General features: G+C 33.1%; 1 protein-coding gene across 1 annotated transcript; it reads right to left on the reverse strand.

The window, feature by feature from the left end:
- Positions 1-1,358: 1,358 nt before the first annotated feature.
- Positions 1,359-18,604, reverse strand: LOC148606980 (ubiquitin carboxyl-terminal hydrolase 30-like). Its single transcript, XM_088544274.1, has 8 exons — positions 18,454-18,604; positions 12,097-12,264; positions 11,249-11,358; positions 10,152-10,250; positions 9,119-9,325; positions 7,131-7,268; positions 6,265-6,449; positions 1,359-5,124 (listed from the first exon to the last, which is right to left on the reverse strand). Exons 1-8 carry the CDS (start codon positions 18,566-18,568, stop codon positions 4,785-4,787), a joined length of 1,362 nt encoding a protein of 453 aa, XP_088400400.1. The 5' UTR covers positions 18,569-18,604; the 3' UTR covers positions 1,359-4,784.
- Position 18,605: the final 1 nt, after the last annotated feature.

Raw genomic sequence — 18,605 nt, forward strand, 5'->3', positions numbered from 1 at the left:
AAATGTTTAACGTACGAGGAAAAGCAAGACCAGGTGCAGTAAACCAAGTGAGAAATTTGGAAATAAAAAAAAATACGCCAAAGGTTGATAGGGGGTCGTTTTGGGAAAGAAAAAAATAAACTGTAGATGCGCGTTATTGATATGGACAGAAAAAAAATAAAACCAAAGTATATGACCAGGGGGTTTGTGGAACGAAAAATTAAAAGTCCATAGGTAATGGACTGCTTGTAATTTTAATCTTAACTCTCGCGTAGAAGAAAGCGCGCGTTTAATTATGGGTTCACACCTTTGATACGATCGATTTGATTGGCTACACATCTCTGTAAACTCTGTCAAAAGTATCGGCATACTTTTGAAAAGTAAGCCGATACTTTTGATAAGTATGCCGTTACTTTTTTCACTATGAATAAAGTTTTTGTATCGGCTTACTTTTGAAAAGTATGCCGATACTTTTGATAAGTATGCCGATACTTTTGACAATAAGCCGATACTTTTGAAAAGTAAGCCGATAGAAATATCCCTATTTTGACATGAACGGCCACTGATACACAGTGAACAATATGACTCAATGAGTCAGGAAAGGGCAGACAAACATGTTTTAATTTAGGCGCAATCTTTCCGGGACTGTTGAGCACTTCAGCAGTCCTTTTCACGAAATTATCAGTGTAAATTAGTCGTAAAGTATGACAGTGGCGGATCCAGAGTTTTAGGTAAGGGGAACCAAAAATATTTCTTGACAGGATCACTGGTGAGGATCACGAAGTGATCCGAATTTGCTAGGGGGGTTTCAGGGCATGCCCCCCCCCCCCCAAGAAAATTTTGAAATATGAAACTTCAAATCCTACATTCTGAAGGTATTTTGAAACAGTTTTTAAAAATTGCAATTTTCTGAGGGGGGGGGGCAGGCCTCCGGCCCCTAGGATTCGCCACTGTATAATGTCATAAAAAATCAAAGTATTGTGACATCATAACTTGGGTCTAATATTACACCTAAGAAGTTGTGAAATCGACAACTGATCCTAATATGAAGCTGTCATCACACTTAAGATTTTCGATTAGTCAAAGAGTCGCACAATATATAAACACGAATTATTATTTATGTCATATAGCCTTATTACTGAGGACCATATGTAATTGCTAGGATTTGATCGACTGCCATAATATTGTTGCCATTTTGTTGAATGCTGTCTTCAATCAATAGTGTTGTACTTGCTCCTCGAGAGCCCTTATATAAAGAGTCAAATAAACTTGTATACCTTATACTCCTAGTATAATCTATTTTCCCTTTTTGGTGGTTCCACTACAATGTATTAATGTTATAAATCTGAGACTGGATATCTTCTTGGTGAAGAAAACTCTTATTTTTTTTAAGGCAAACATTTTATTGACAAGAATCTTTTTTAACAAATGACACAAGCTAGGATGTACCTCATTTTGAAGTCAACCATCAACAAACATGACATGTTTTATAATTCAGCTGTAAGTATTAATTAAGTAATCTATAAATTCCATTTACTCCTAAAGGTATCATTGGATAAAACAGAAACCCAAAGTTCAAATGTTCAAAGGGGTAGAACTCAAACACATTTCCGTGGATAATGTATTCCTGGTAAAATGTACAACTGCCACTGACATTTCATGAATTGCAGTAGTTCCAGAGGAATTGCTCTTACAAAAGTGTGACAGACAGACAGGACAAAAACAATGTATAACCACCAAATTGGGGGCAGACATTACTACCTGCTGCTATTTTATTGATGTTACCTGCAATGTAATAAATCATGACAAATCACATGCCAAATAAATTCAGTAATTTCACTCTCAGATTTGCTTCCACAAAATGTAACAATACGGATACCAATCTGCTGATCACAAAATTTCAAGTTGATGTTGAAAACGGCAAGAAATTATGGAGAAAACAAATACTATAAATAGGATTATGACTTGTTTTTTTCTTAATAACCAAAAAATAATTACTTGTGCCTAAGTACACTTGGAGATTGAAGTGGTGATAATATTTACGGTTATTTACTCTTTCTTATTAATTATCCAATTTATCTTCATCTTTTTCTAAGTAATCATTCTATTTATCTTGAAGTTCTCAGAACACTGAATTTTCCCACACTGACATCATAAAAGTTTGATTAAATGATGACATAGTTCACATCATAATAAAAATTAAAATGATTTCTAAATAAGCACGTCTTTGCAGCTCACAATAGTCAGACAACAAGATGATATAACCATACATTTATAAACATTAAAACAGTCATAGAATGGTACATTAAATGTACAGTCGGAGAATTTTAAATTAGATGTACATACAACTGTGTGTTCATATTCAACTGCTAATACCTCTAAAATACTCTATACATGTACTAAATATATTTCATGGATACACCATTTAAATGTTTTTTTTTGTACTAGGCAAAAACCAGTTGTTTCATTACAGTGCACAATTTGAGTTGAATATTGCTAAACATTCAAAAGTGACAATGTTTATTATACATTTTCATAGTAATATTACAATTTTATCAATCTAAAAATCGGTTATTTCACTGTGTGACTTCATCAGGACGGCATTGTCAGAAAGAGATTTTTGAAGTTTGAAATATATTTTTGGGGGTATTTGGAGGAGCATGAATTAGCTCTTTTATCCCACCACACTTCAAGCCAAGTACAGATTGTAAAGCATCTATTTTCGTGACCCTTATGAAAATTTACAAGAAGGAAAAGCACTGTTACATCAAGGATTGTTCTACTTAACTCCTTGGTTACATGTACATGTATATTAAATCGTTTTAACAAATAATGATGAAATCATTAAGAGAACAAAAATGTTTTCAGTGGATCAATGGGGGAAGGAACTGTATGGTGAAAAACATTGGGTTGATTATGTAGAAAATCAGTAAAAATCACTGATGTGGCCCCCTTTAGGGCATTTCTGGATCCAAAACTGATTATATTACATTTTTTTATAACCCTGTTTTTTTTTCAGTTTAATATACTTCTCAAAGCTTTAAAATGTGAATGGAAATAATCACTAGAAACTATAAACACTGTAAAAGTACTATTAGTTCGTGGCATACCAATTTTTGTGGTTTTTTGTAGGTAGGCCAAACCATGAAATTTGGTTCCCAACAAAAAGGAGTTTCCATTGTTGTGTATACCAAAAACATCGAAACCACAAACTGAAGAATCCACAAACTTGTGTTTCATCCATTATCCATGAAAATTGGTATCCATGAATTACATGTAAAGTCTTTTCACACTTGTCTGTATAGTCAGGTTAGTTTGTAACTATCATGATAAAATACAATGAAGTATACACTTCGAGTAGGACATTATCTTCCTCAGAAAATAATTTACAATTACAGTAACATGCTAAAGTGAAACCTGTCTAAACTGAACCCAGAATAATAAAAAAAACTGTCTTAACTGAACAGAATAATAAAACACTCTCTAAACTGTACCCAAAATAATAAAACACAGTCTAAACTGAACCCAAAATAATCCAAAACCTCTATAAACTGAACACAGATTAATCTAAATACCTGTCCAAACAAGACACTTTTTTCAAGTCCCTTTACATCAAGTTTTAATGTATTTTAAACCTTGGTAAACTGAAATCCTGTCTAAGCCAAACAAATTTTAAAGTCCAAAAGGGGTTTGGTTTATACAATTTTAAATGTAGTACATTCCACTAAAAATATAAATAGCACACACAGGATTATCATGAGAATCAATTCGAATTGATTTCGAATAAAATGAAATTAAAACATAATAATTAAACATTAAATTTCCCATGGTAATAATACATTCCTTATCATATGGATCGAGTAAGGAATATAGGACTCAAGAATATATTTAGTTTACAAGTGGGAATCTGAATGGTTTTCAACACAGGCCCTTGGGACTAGGATTTTTTTTTAAACACTGGTCCCAAGGGCTTGTGGTTTTCAAGATATTAAAAAAAATATATAATGATAAATCAGAGTATAGTATAAACCATTAAGTCATTTTAATATTACAAATCATTCCAAAGGCTTAAGGGTTTTAGCAGTGAAAAATTGATAGGACAGATGTACCTTCATGTATGTGTACATAACATTTAAAATCCCATCAGCAATGATTTATGGCACTGCCTTAAACCTAATTTTGTGCAGGACAGGTTTAAATCTATATTCATTGCATTTAGAAGCAATACTGAAAAAAGCATCCTTAAAATAGACATTGCAAAACAAGGAGTTATTATTGAATTCGCATACACGGTGTATATGCATCAGTTCAGGTAAAATTGATTACATACTAGGCTGAAAGAAGAGGTGCAAATCAAAAACCAGGATTCTATCAATATCCAAAACCCAGTGTTCATGCTCTTTTTTTTATAGCAGCATTCTTAGAAAAGACCATAATATGGGAAATAGGAGACAACTCTCTAAAAAAAAACCAACATGATTTTCATGAATTAGAATCAATGATTTGCATGATTTTAATGATTTAGAATCCATGATATGCATGATTTGCATGATATTACAATTACATATTAAAACAATGAGCACTTACTTGGCATATATTTACAAATAAAAATATACATTACTTTCTTCTTAAACAGCACAAAAACTATCTTACAAATAAATAGTTCAACTTCACAAAACAACACTTTTGGTAAAAATAAGGTTTGACCCATTATCACAGAGAATGCTGAAATTCACATAAATAAAATACACATTAATATGAACACAAAAAGCACTTAGCATTACTGAAACACCACTACGACTTGATCAAGCTCTCTCATACAACAGCATGTAAGCTTCGCTGGATAAGACATCATTTAGAGAGCAAGTTGTCACTGAAGTATCAGAGCAACACAGCCATCTTGGATTATGTCTGGTTCCCTGTACAGTTTGTGGACTACGGCGGTAACAGATGAAATGTCCAGAATATTCATCACCAAGGTGAACAATGACTGAGCTGAGCTTATATGACATGGTTCCCTCAGGACTATTGTGGTTTATATCCCCTGTCTGACCCTGTGGTTTCTGCATGTGAAGTCCACTTCTTGTTGTACAGTCGTAATTCAATGCCCGTAACAGGTTAACACCAGAAGATTGGCTTTGGAAACTGTGAATAACAAAAAAAAATTAAAACTATGAATGAAGGAATGAATTAAAATAGTGTAATCCATATAATAAAACAGTGTGAAATCAAGTGAATAAATGGCAGTGTGATATGATTAGAAGCATACAGCATAAAACAACCCTGCAAATATTCCATAAAGTTCAAGATATTTCAGTGCATAGTATCTACAATGTGTATGTAATAGACAGAAAAAAGGACCAATGGCTAAAGGACATGGGCAAACATAGCCCATGATACTATGAAAGATAACAATCAACTGACAGCAAATCAGGCCTGAGATAAATCTATGTCTTATATGTAATCAAAAGTGGTATTTAGAAAATCATGCGTGTATGCATGTAAACTACATTGCATATACCAAATTGCAAACTTTTGTATAATTTCAGTTCCAACATTGATGTAAATATATATATTCTTAAATCAAACCATTAAGTAAGTTTCAAAAGATGCTGTTTACAATGTGTGTCTTGTTTCAATTTGAAATTTAAGATGGAATATCTCAAATACACATACATGCAATTTGTTAATTTAAGGATAATATAGAGAGATCTTTTTGAGTAGTTTATGTATGATTTTTTTTATATATTTTTCTGTGTACACTGACTGATACAGTGACTTCGTTTGGACTTTAAAATTGGTTTGATTTTAACAGGTGTCTATTCATCAAGGTTCGAAATACAATTAAATTTATATAAAGAAACTTATAAAAATGTCTGGTTTTAAAAAGTAGGTTATTGGATCATTCAAGACAGGTTTCACTGTATAGGTAGACAAATATGAAATAAATACCAAAGCATCAGCCATGGAATGATTCAAACATGTCAAAATCCAAAATCATGGCCTAAGCATGAACACATGAAACAGAGATGATGTATATACACAATGAAGCGAACTGAATTAAAAAGATTGCACATAAAAAAAGTAAAGAGAGAAACAAGATATCACAAGCGTAGACTAAAAAAAAAACAATGAGCCCAAAAAATCCATTTTTACAGAGGATTTTAAAGCAGTTTCAGTTATTTTATATGATAAATGTCATGCTTCATTCTCATGTTTTTAAACCTCCCATCTTGTATTCATCAATTTTTGGAGTGTCACCTTTTTTAAAATCTGAAGTCTCACCTAAACACACAATCATCTCTGCCACCAACAAGTCCCTGTTTTCTGTCTTTTCCTGCAGCTTTGTTGTACACAAAGCTATCCATATGTAACATTTGAGGAAAGGCTACATTGTCATATCTCTTGACCTGCATCCCATTATCTAACCAATGGGTCCTCTGGATGTGTATACATAAGCATTTTGGTAACTGAAATTCAATACACATTACTAATATACTTTAGAATTTATTTTCTAAAGTAAACGTTACCACCTCTGATTGGATTTTGACAACGGAAAATATCAGTAAATGTTATGCATTTTACAACAAATTATCATGGACAACTTTTTTATTACTTGTTTAATTTTGTTAATGAATAACACCTTCTGTGAAGGAGGGAAATAAAATGTTTTTTTGCTACAAAAACATTATTTTAAGAATAACAGTGTTCTAGGATTCCTATTTCCCGTTACCCGGGACATGTGAAATTTGGGTCAGGGAAAGTTAGGTACTTTGTTACACTTTCCCATGGCAAGTTGAAAACTTCATATGCTGTAAGGATTTGTTTTGTTAGGAAAGCAGTCATTGACTGTGGGAAAGTTGATTTTATATGGATTTTTCCCGAGGAAACCTCAATTTCTGAAAAATCCTAGAACACTGAATAAGAAACAAATCTTACTTGGCAAACTGTTGAATATCAAACTTCTACTACCTTGCAAAAGTTGAACATTGAAATTTCTCAATATACATGTAGACGAGCATTGTTTCAATGTAGAAATACAATAATCAACTGCTCAAAGAGAAAGATTCTGTATGTAAATATCAATGTTAATGTACATGTAGGTTTAAAAAAAATTCTGATATATCTATGACAATACAGGAGAACCATACCTTTCCTATCGTCAGTTTCTTCCTAAATGTTGTCCTCACAATTGGCTTTCTATTCTTACTACATCCCATACAATCAATATCATGGACTATCTCCTCACTGATATATCTCTGTAACATCCTCTCCAATGTCAGGCCACCCTTTAAGTGAAATACACTCATACTGACTGAATAAATTAAACAATGCTAGTTACATTGCTAAAGACACAATCAAATTGTCATTCCATTTCTAGTTTTCCCATGATTTATGAGTTTCAATGCAAAGAGGGCTTCATCCAAAACCTTACTAGATATTTAATTGATTGATTAACTGTGGATTAAGATCTTATGGCAGATATTTCATGCATTTCAGAAAGAGAATATTTGATCATTCGAACAGACTCTTCCTTGTACTTGTCAGACACGTTAAGCCAAATTTATTGCATTTAACCTTACAGCAGCAAGTGTCCTTACGTAAACATACCGTAACTTAAACCCAAGTATTCCCACACTCATGGCAAACATGCTACCATAAGACCATTCAGCAGGTTTACTGAGTAGAGTTGGCAAACATGCTATCATAAGACCCCTCAGCAGGTTTACTGAGTAGAGTTGGTAAACATGCTACCATAAGACCCCTAAGCAGGTTTACTGAGTTAGTTGGCAAGAATGCTACCATAAGACCCCTCAGCAGGTTTACTGAGTAGAGTTGGCAAACATGCTACCATAAGACCCCTCAGCAGGTTTACTGAGTTAGAGTTGGCAAGCATGCTACCATAAGACCCCTCAGCAGGTTTACTGAGTTTGAGTTGGCAAGCATGCTACCATAAGACCCCTCAGCAGGTTTACTGAGTTAGAGTTGGCAAGCATAATACAATAAGACCCCTCAGCAGGTTTACTGAGTTAGAGTTGGCAAGCATAATACAATAAGACCCCTCAGCAGGTTTACTGAGTTAGAGTTGGCAAACATACTACCATAAGACCCCTCAGCAGGTTTACTGAGTAGAGTTGGTAAACATGCTACCATAAGACCCCTAAGCAGGTTTACTGAGTAGAGTTGGCAAACATGCTACCATAAGACCCCTCAGCAGGTTTACTGAGTAGAGTTGGCAAACATGCTACCATAAGACCCCTCAGCAGGTTTACTGAGTAAAGTTGGTAAACATGCTACCATAAAACCCCTCAGCAGGTTTACTGAGTTAGAGTTGGTAAACATGCTACCATAAGACCCCTCAGCAGGTTTACTGAGTAGAGTTGGCAAGCATGCTACCATAAGACCCCTCAGCAGGTTTACTGAGTTAGAGTTGGCAAGCATGCTACCATAAGACCCCTCAGCAGGTTTACTGAGTAGAGTTGGTAAACATGCTACCATAAGACCCCTCAGCAGGTTTACTGAGTTAGAGTTGGCAAACATGCTACCATAAGACCCCATCAGCAGCTTTACTGAGTAGAGTTGGTAAACATGCTACCATAAGACCCCTCAGCAGGTTTACTGAGTAGAGTTGGTAAACATGCAACCATAAGACCCCTCAGCAGGTTTACTGACACATGAATGATATTATTACTTGCATGAAAAATTAACCTAGAATTTACTCTTTTTTTCTAATTTGACCTATTAACCTCTGTTTGAATCCTATAAAAGATATATGTACTTTTATTCTAAACAGAACTTGGTTTTCCACAAAATGTTAGGAAATACGGAACCATTTTAAAGATGCTAAAACATTGAAAAAAAAACATTAAAATTTCATCTAAATGGTACTGCTAAGTGTAACATTATAAGTCCAAGACTATTTTATATACTGTCCTCAATTATGTCAAGTTTATCAAATAAATTACATGTATAATTTTAATACAATGGACAGTTAATAAAAGCTTCAAATACAGTTACTAAGTGATTGATGTAAGAGGGGAAATGTATCACTTTTCATATTCCAAATGAAAATGTCATACTGAAAATAATGAAAAAAAAAACAAAAACAATTTAACCCTTAATCTAAGTCAGTGCTTACCAAGGTTGGTACTGCAGGTAGATTTAGAGATAAACTGTCAAAGGCATCATATTTAATGGGATTTCTGTATCCACATTTGAGACATTCCATTTGACTGGCTAGTAATCCCCTGAAAGGTTGTTCCATTTCTCTGTGGGGTAGAACAGGTAGTAAACTCTTGGTTCTAGTCAGGGCAATCTTTTCTGACTGGTACTGAATTTCTGAGTCCTGCAAACCAGATATAAAATGAAATTCAACACACATTTTAAGCAGTAGATTTAAAATGTACATGTATATGTAGTAATTCATTAGTTAAGTATCAAAATTACATGAAACAAATTTTTAGTACTTTTTACAAATGTACATAAAAACAAAATGTTTGCGGAAGTTGAAATGATGAACTGCAGCACAAAAACAGCATTATGTTATTCTTTTATAGTTGAAATGAAAGTTTATGTACATGTATGTTACCAAAGTAATAAATAATAAAATGTGTCCCAAATTTGTGATTCCCTAGGAACCTAAGAAAATCAGATTTACATTTTTTATATTGAAAATGATGGTGTACATGTGCAACACATACACCCAAATTGGGTCAAATAAGAGGTCAATGAATATGTTTTCGAATACTAAAAGGAGGACTTTTATTCATTTGAATGCATAAAAGTGACATTTTTTCTTTGGTATACCCTATAGAACACGAAGAATGAATTACCCTAAACTTTTATGAAAAATGTTCACAATATGTTGACTAAAAAAAATATAAAAATATTTTTGTTCACAAAAAAAAAGAACTACTGGTATTGTCATTTCATCTTAAACCATGAGAAACCAACAAGAGTATGCTGAAGGTTTACAGTTCATGGCATTATGTGAAAATGTTTCAAAATTTGCAACAATTATATCAGAGGAAGCAAAATTCCAAATATACACTGAAAATTAAACAACTTAGTCAAAATTGAGGGGGGGTTTGCATTATGAATATACTCATGGCTCACCTGCAATAAAAACATCATGTCCACTATGCCTGGTTTAGTGAGCACTTAATACTAACCTGTAATGTCCCAGTATCAAAAAGGGAGACAACTCTGGGGTACCTAGCTGTATCTTCATCTAATGTTTGTGTTAGTACATGAAACAGTTCATGGGAATCCTGAAAAAGATAACGATTGATTAATTATGGTTTAACAGTGTATGGCATATATTGCATGCATTTTAGAACCAGAAGGATTGAACAATTCAAGAGACCCTGCTTTGTACTAGTCAAACACACCTGCATACTGAACTGAATCTTTCTTGTACAAGCTCAAGGAAGCAACAGCCCACAGGTGGAGGAAGCCACTCGACACATTATTCTGAATCCAAGCCAAGTGGTCCTCACTCTATACCCTTAATACTACATGTTTTGCAGAAAAGAAGTAACTACCAATTTTAAAGTCTTTATTGTGACTCAGCAGAGGATCAAAGATACATGTATGACCTACTGTGCATGATGCTAACATACTACCCCTAAGTTCTCAGTATACTTTTTATATGTTTGCTAACTAGACTAAGTGAAGTTATGAAAGGTTTGAAGTTTTACTTCAGTTGCGATTGAATATAAATAGTTACCAAGATAAAAAAATACCAAAAATTGAAACTAATAGTGTTTTGTGGGTGAAAGAAAGCATTGAATAATATTATGTAATTTCAAATATATATAAATGATAAACATTGTTGAATTACAATATATAATGCTACTTGATTTATCTAAATCAATCAATCAATTTATAAGCTTACTTAGAATATGAATATAAAAGGATCGTTTTCAATTGGTGGTTTAATTATGGGATATAAACAACTTTGGGTCGATTTACGCTGATTAAACAAAAATAATAATAGCATACTAAAAAACTTCAGCTTTGATAAATCATCGGAAGGAATTATCATGTGAAAAGATCTCAGAATTATGGAAAACATGTTAAAACAGCTGGGCTTAAGTACATCATGGGTTATAGTCATACACATACAAACCTTGAATAAACAAATGAAAAGTAACATTGGGAAATAAACAATGACAAAAGATTGCTTTTTTTGAGTTTTTGTATCATATAAGGATGTGTAAAAGTATGAAAAATAGTATACAATACCATGTGAGCAAAAACAAAATACCTGTTCATCATGAGAGATAATCCATCTCCTATATCTGAGAGCATTTAGTACATTTACTGGACTATACATTTCATCTGCATCATGTGAATTGTCTTCCTGCTTGTTAAGAACTGAAAATATGAAAATCAAATAAAACAGTTGTCAATATAATTATGAACGATGAATATCACTTTTTAACATTGTACTATAGTTGGATTGTACTGATTTATCAAGAGAAGAGGATCGATTATCCAGTTTAAAATGTACAGAAGTTTAGCTTTTGAAAAATTACATGTGTATGTATGCAGTATTCCTCGTAAACTCATCAATTCACAGTTTAAAATATATTTTTATTTAATAATTTTTTTTTGATTCATGAACTTTGACCACTGTTAGTCTGTACTATGATTGTTCTAGCTAATTTGACTAGTAAACCATCATTTTAATCAGACTCTGACCTAAGATTACTGTTTGGTCATGATAAGATTTTACACATACTGTGAAAGTACTTCAATTTGTGGATACTAATTTTTGTGGATTTGGGGAGAATTCATGGTTTTGAGGTTTTCAGTATACATATAAATGGGAATCTCCTTATCATTGGGAACCACATTTCGTGGTCTGGCTCATCCACAAAAACCACAAAAATTGGTACCCCATTAATAATAGTACTTTCACAATATACAATAAAATGAGTTTTATAGTGTTCAACTTGTTTGAGGATGGCCCAAGCACATGTACAGTATACATGTGTTTGTGTACCTTCAAACAAAAACATTGTATACATCACGACCAAAACTTATTGACATTTCCATTATGGTATACTATTTTTGTACTTTGAAGGAAGTACAAAAATATACATGATATACCTGATAAAGTTTTGTGTACTGCAACAGCCAGGGAGTCCTTTGTTTGTTGTTCATGTCTTGTTATAAAATCTGACAACCAGTTGACTACACTATTGCATGAAGCCCATGACTGAAGGATAACATTTAAGAAACAAGTGTTTCCTAAATTCTGTAGCCCTCGACATAGATCTGAAAAAGAAAAAAAAATATGTAAATGAATCATAAATTTTGCTATATACATGTAACTAATGAGGTAATAATCAAATACACATGTACAGGAACAAATCTGATATTTAATATACACATGTACATGTACATGTGTATGTTAAATATGTATGTTCACATGCAAATACATTGTAAAGAGTTTTGAATCATACACTCGTTTTGATAATTCAAACCCCACCAATTAAATCTGCATGTAGATAACTGAAAATAAGAATTGATCATGAAATAATTTGTAACACTGATCGAAACAAATGAACAAAAGATTCATAACTTTCGCATAAGTGGAAGGCCAAACCAGGGGTGCTTCCCAATAAAGAGTTCATATTACCTAAGCCAGATTTTTGTTCCAATATTGTTTTGTATCCAGTACTACTGAATGGTTCTTCTCAGACGACGAGCCAGACAAAACAGAAGTTGAAATATAGAAAGTTGGTTTGTAAAAAGCTTTCTCTTTGGTTGTTTCTCTCTGAGCAATACATGTTTCTCCTTGAGCAATATGGTGCTTCTCTTTAAGCAATACGTGTTTCTCTCTGAGCAATATGTGTTTCTCTTTTGAGCCATCAATGTTTCTCTCTGAGCAATCAGTTAAAAATCTAGAAATTTTTCACAGGGGTCATCCTGGCCCAAGAAACATGGCAGAGGGAGCGACTACTGGAAATATGGGGTGAATGAAAAAACAAGTACTATCTTTAAAAACAAGAGGCTCCCAGGAGCCTGAATCGATCACCTGGTTAATTTTTTGCCTTTTAAGGGCAATAACTCTAACAAGGAGTTGTCAGACAATTTGATTCATTGGACACTTTTGTATGCCTTATAATCAGGATCATTTCAGCAATTGAAAGCTATTGGCTAAACCTAACAGATTTGGAGATGTATGCAAAAATCTGCAGTCTGACCTCATTGTTCTATTTTTGGAAATGGCAGCCATGTTTTTCAACAGATCAAAAATCCCCACATCAGTTCTATTCAGAATACCCCAAGGAACATTTATACCAAGTTTGGTTCAAATTGGTCAAGTAGTTTCAGAGAAGAAGAGTTTTGAACAATTGTTAATGATGACGGACAACGACGGACGCCAAGTGATGGCAATAGCCCACATGGCCTTTGGCCAGGTGAGCTAAAAAAGATAGCTGACGCAGTAAAATTTTGTTCTTTTTTCCTTCCAAGTTTCTACATTTCTTTCAAGAAAATAACACATGGCATGCAATTTTTAAGGTTCCGATAAAGTTTTTTCCAAACGCAATTCCAAATTATTGATACAGATTTTTTGAATGCCACTAAGTCATCAGTATTTGGCCAATTGGGAAAACGAACTGTGATCAGGTGACTTGCATTCCATAGTAGGACGTCCTTAAGGTCAAAGGGTAAAAAGCAAAGCTATACCGACTGCATCGGAATAGCATATACATCAAAATATAATAAACTAAATGTATATTTCAAGGGCAATAACTCTTACAAGGAGTCGCCTGACAATTTTGATCCCAGAAGACTTTCGAAGGCCTTACAATAAGGGTCATTCAAACAATTGAAATAATTATGCTAAATCTGATGGTTTTGGAGATATATGCAAACAATTACTGTCTGACCCCTATGTTCTATTTTCAGTAATGGCGGCCATGTTTTTCAACGGATCAAAAATCCCCACATCACTTCTACGCTGAATACCCCAAGGAACATTCATACCATGTTTGGTTCCAATTGGTCAAGTGGTACCTGAAGAGAAGATATTTGACAGAAATAACATTCAAAATAGCAAAAAAATGTCGAAAAAGGGCAATAACTCCTGCATGGTTTAACAGATTAAAACGAAGATCTCATCATGCTGAACACTTTCCCTCATTTCAGAATTTGACTAAACCTTACAGTTTTGGAGATATACACATGTATGGGAAAAACTACTGTCTGACCCTTATGTTCTATGTTGTGTTTTGTAACGGTGGCATGTTTTTCAACGAATCAAAAATCCCCACATCAGTTCTATGCAGGATACCACAAGGAACATTCATACCATGTTTGGTTCCAACTGGTCAAGTACTGTCAGAGGAGAAGAGTTTTGAAAAATTGGCCAGGTGAGCTAAAAATGAAGACTGGTTATGTGATCTGTAAGTGATTATGACTGAGAAATAAAAATGAATTCAGTGGGTTTTTGACATACATGAATCACCTCGTCTGATACATGTATCTAAAAAATGTATTTTTAAAAGAATGCTCAACTCGAGTAGTGGCAATAAACAACCAGATAACAAATTGAAATTTGAAGAAAAATTGATGCTCTGAAATTGAAACACCCAGCAGTTAGGTTTTTCTTTTTTCATTTGCACATATAATTGTCTTCCTGCAGCAACATTTTTAGCTTGGCAATTAAAAGCCATTGAAGTTGAAATTTACAAATGGCTGTCACAGGCACTTGAATTCATAAATAGCCAGGGGCTATCAAATATGATTTTGATAGTCACTGATCGTTTATGAAAACAAGTGCTAGTGATGGCTACAGTACACACAGAGAGGGAGGATTCTCTTATTTTTATTTTGGTGTCCAGTGGATCGCAGACTTTCACAGAATCCACTCCTAAAATCCTTCAAGTGATTTCTCCCATCTGGGAGTACTTTATTGCCTTTTTGGAGTCACTCGAAGTATTTTATTACCATGTGTATTGTAATCATGTTCACTTGACTGGTAAGACAGGATGTAGGTGGTACTTCAAAGGATAATCAGGGCAATAAAAAAACTCCCAGCTGGGAATATTTTATTGCCTTTTGGATTTAGTACATTGTATGCCAAGATCACTCCACGATTTTTTAGGCATTTTGGGGAATTTCCTGGAGTCAATATGAAAAGTGACTCCGAAATGGGAGTTTGAAAATCTATACTCCTTACATGTACTGTATGCCACTAACAAAACTTGTTGACAAATACATGTACATGTATGATTGACAAATTTCAAACACAGGTCAGATTTCAGTTACACTGTCAATACTTCCATCAGGGTTCTTAGCAACTCTCTCATGATTCAGTAATATGAAGATAATTTCCTTGGTTCTTTTGCAACTATACTCCAAACTTTTGACTCTGAAGCAAGGAAAACACAAAATGACACATTTTCAAGTGCCTTAGGCTTTTCTTAAATCAGATGTATAACGAAATTGATTTCCAAGATTCATAAAATGGATGAAAGGTGAAAATTCAATGCGCCCTATTCAGCCTAGGTTACCATTTCCAATGCACCAGAATGATAAAAATCATAAGAGTCCTGCTATTGCCTGTGCTAAATTGAACACAGGCATTCAAGTTATTTTGTATAACCTCACAGCTTTGGTACTATGACATCATTAACATAACTACTTTTCAACACTCTGCAGTTCATATAATCCCTAGCAAAATTACACTTTAATGATTAACAAAATCTTAATATTTGTATTTGACTAAAGGGATGTTTCTAATTACGAATATGTTACATGTACACTAAATAACCTGATTTGGGCCTACTTGTAGTTCATATGTGTGACAATATTCATTATATAGTTTAATTTGATTTCAAACAAGCTTTCTGATTGCTTAGTTCTCTTTGAGCAAACTAGGTTATTTTGTATAACCTAGCTTGGTTACACATGTACTTGATCAAAATTATAGAGCACAATAGCCATGTATGAACTTGTAGATTTTATAACGATGAACTGCATATGTAATCACATTCAATGAAAAGTTACCTACATATATATGAATACATCTTAACCATTAAATTAAGTCATTACCATTAAATAATCAGAACTCCCTGAATAAAAATATCCAAAACAAAACAATGTTTTAATTTCGAATCAATTATTAATATTTGGACTGTTATTAGAAATTAAATTATAAGCATGTTTCTCATTGTAGAACAGGTCATATGAAATAAGCTTGTTTGCAGCAGTTTTACACTTGTATCTAAATGTAAGTTGTAAACTCTGAAGGTCTATTCCCTTTTCGGATTAGGCACACTGGAGATATTTTTTGTTTTGACCACCACCGGTCAAAACTAAAAATATCTCCAGCATCGAATGCCAAAAGAGATTATCTGAAGCTCCAGACAGCTTGAGATCTATATATCTATATACATGTATGTAGCATAGTTATTCATAATTTCCTACACCACAAAAGGTGAATGGCTATGCTATCCCTATACTGTATGCAGGATAAAATGTTATCATATCCATAATGTTGTATTATCGACTTGGTTCTGTATACTTATGACAAGAAAATGCATTAATATAAGGTTTGTACCTTCATTTTCAGGAGCTGAAAAACAGCATCATGGCAGCTTCATTTGCATACATAAACAATACAAATCGATTCATAGCTTTTCCAAGATAGGGTTGGCCATACACTAAGTCTGCAGTATGGGGCCCAGATGTATACAAAAATTAAGTAATCAATATTACCCATAATTCTTGGGTACTTAAAAACTGTGAAAAGTTAAAGAAACAAAAATATTCTATAAGAGAAAGAATCAAAACGAAACAATTAGATGAAATGTGTCAAAACAAAATTAAGCGATACAAATCGAAACAGAATGAAACGAAACTTAATAAAATAAAAGAAATATTTTAAGACTTTTCGCATAATATAGAAACCATAAATGTTTTACAGTGCCTGTCAATTTGACCCAAAGACATTTCGGACTATAACAACCCATAATTCCTTACGAATGTCAGACGTTTCGGCCAATAGACATATCTGACCATGACAATTAGTAAATGCTTTAGGACAATTAAAACCATATATCATTACAAATTTTACCACATTAGTAGGTTATGACAATTTACCTCTTGAAACTGTAACACATTGTACATATTTGGGTTTAACCATTAAATATAATGGAAATTTCAATTTAGCAATAGATATTTTGATTGACAAAGCTAGAAAAGCCTACTTCAAAATTAAGAAAGTTATGGGATTAAACAACCCATGTAGACTTTTAGAGAAACTATTTGACTCTTTGGTTTCTCCAATTACTGCTTTACTGCTGTGAAATTTGGGAAAACAATTACTTCTAAAAAATACATCAAATCACCTTGAAAAATTCCATACTAAATTTATTAAAGAACTGCTTGGGGTTAATTGTAAATCTTGCAACTATGCTTGTCGTGCAGAGCTATGTATATTGCCCCTGCAATGTAAAGTTAATTTTTCAATCATTTGATTTCTAAATCATATTTATTCCAATATTACTACTCTTTTATACCAATTTTGTTTATATTACAAAGGATTCAAACACTTGGACAATTAATACCAGAAGGTTACTAGATACCTTGGGCTTTGGCTATTTAATGAATAACCCAAGTGCACTAAAAATAAAGTTAACAATGAATATCAGATCAATATTTACAAGAACAAAATTCATATATCAGTAATTCTTCAAAATTATCTTTTTATAGAAAACTTTATAGGTCTGGAACTAGACCAAATTATATAGATGATTTGTCTTAACTGGCTGAGAGATCCATGATATCCAAAATAAGAATTAGCTCTCATCAGCTTATGGTTGAGAGAGGAAGACGCCTCAATATTCCAAAAGACAATAGAATATGCCCCGTATGCCATATTAACATTGAAAACGAAGAACATTTCTTATTTGAGTGTGATCTATACAACACACTAAGAGATGATCTGAAACTGAAAATTTCTTCCTTATAGAAAAACTTTGATATGTTTAATATTATAAAAAACTAAGTATATTGTTTAACAGTAAAAATCCTAAATTACTGAGGTTGTCTTCCAATTTCATATCAAACTGCATGGAAAAAAGAAAAAGTCTTATCAATTGATATATAAATTGTATTTTCATAACCCTTTATAACTTCAATTCAGTGAGCTACATTTGTAACTACTATACATTATATATAACACATGTTCAATATGTTCAATTCATGTAATTTTAAGATTGGCCAAAACCACTTATTTTAACTGTTAGAGCTAAATAAAATATTTGTATTTGTTATGAGTATAATATATCAAATCATAGCTTATTATCAACTTCGGCAGCGTTAAAAGGTTTCACCTCCATTTTATTAATGACATGCAATCATCCGAAAAATTGCAATAAGCAGTCTGAGAGCTCCATAGTCCATTAAATTGTTGCTAGTTCAAAACTTCAACCCCTTTAACAAATTTACCTTTAGATTTGGATCTTTTGGTTTGTGAAGGACCCCAAAGAACATACAGTCCAGTAGATATGACAGTGGCTACACCTGATATCAGTAGCACATTCTTATTGAGAATGTCGAACATTTTTACATGGAAACTCCAAACCGGAAATGGTAAGTGC

The sequence above is a fragment of the Perna viridis genome, chromosome 9 (genome assembly GCF_037379345.1).
Source record: "Perna viridis isolate PV_CMFRI_1.1 ecotype Kerala chromosome 9, ASM3737934v1, whole genome shotgun sequence".
Classification (NCBI taxonomy): Eukaryota; Metazoa; Mollusca; class Bivalvia; order Mytilida; family Mytilidae; genus Perna; species Perna viridis.

What these genes read in the sequence shown, in the direction of transcription:
- LOC148606980 (XM_088544274.1), bottom strand. Translation starts at nt 18,568, where the DNA reads ATGTTCGACATTCTCAATAAGAATGTGCTACTGATATCAGGTGTAGCC. An exon ending in CAAAAGATCCAAATCTAAAG is followed by an intron (nt 12,265 to 18,453) that starts GTAAATTTGTTA and finishes TTTCTTTTTCAG; the next exon opens with ATCTATGTCGAGGGCTACAG. An exon ending in TACCTGCAGTACCAACCTTG is followed by an intron (nt 7,269 to 9,118) that starts GTAAGCACTGAC and finishes TTTCACTTAAAG; the next exon opens with GGTGGCCTGACATTGGAGAG.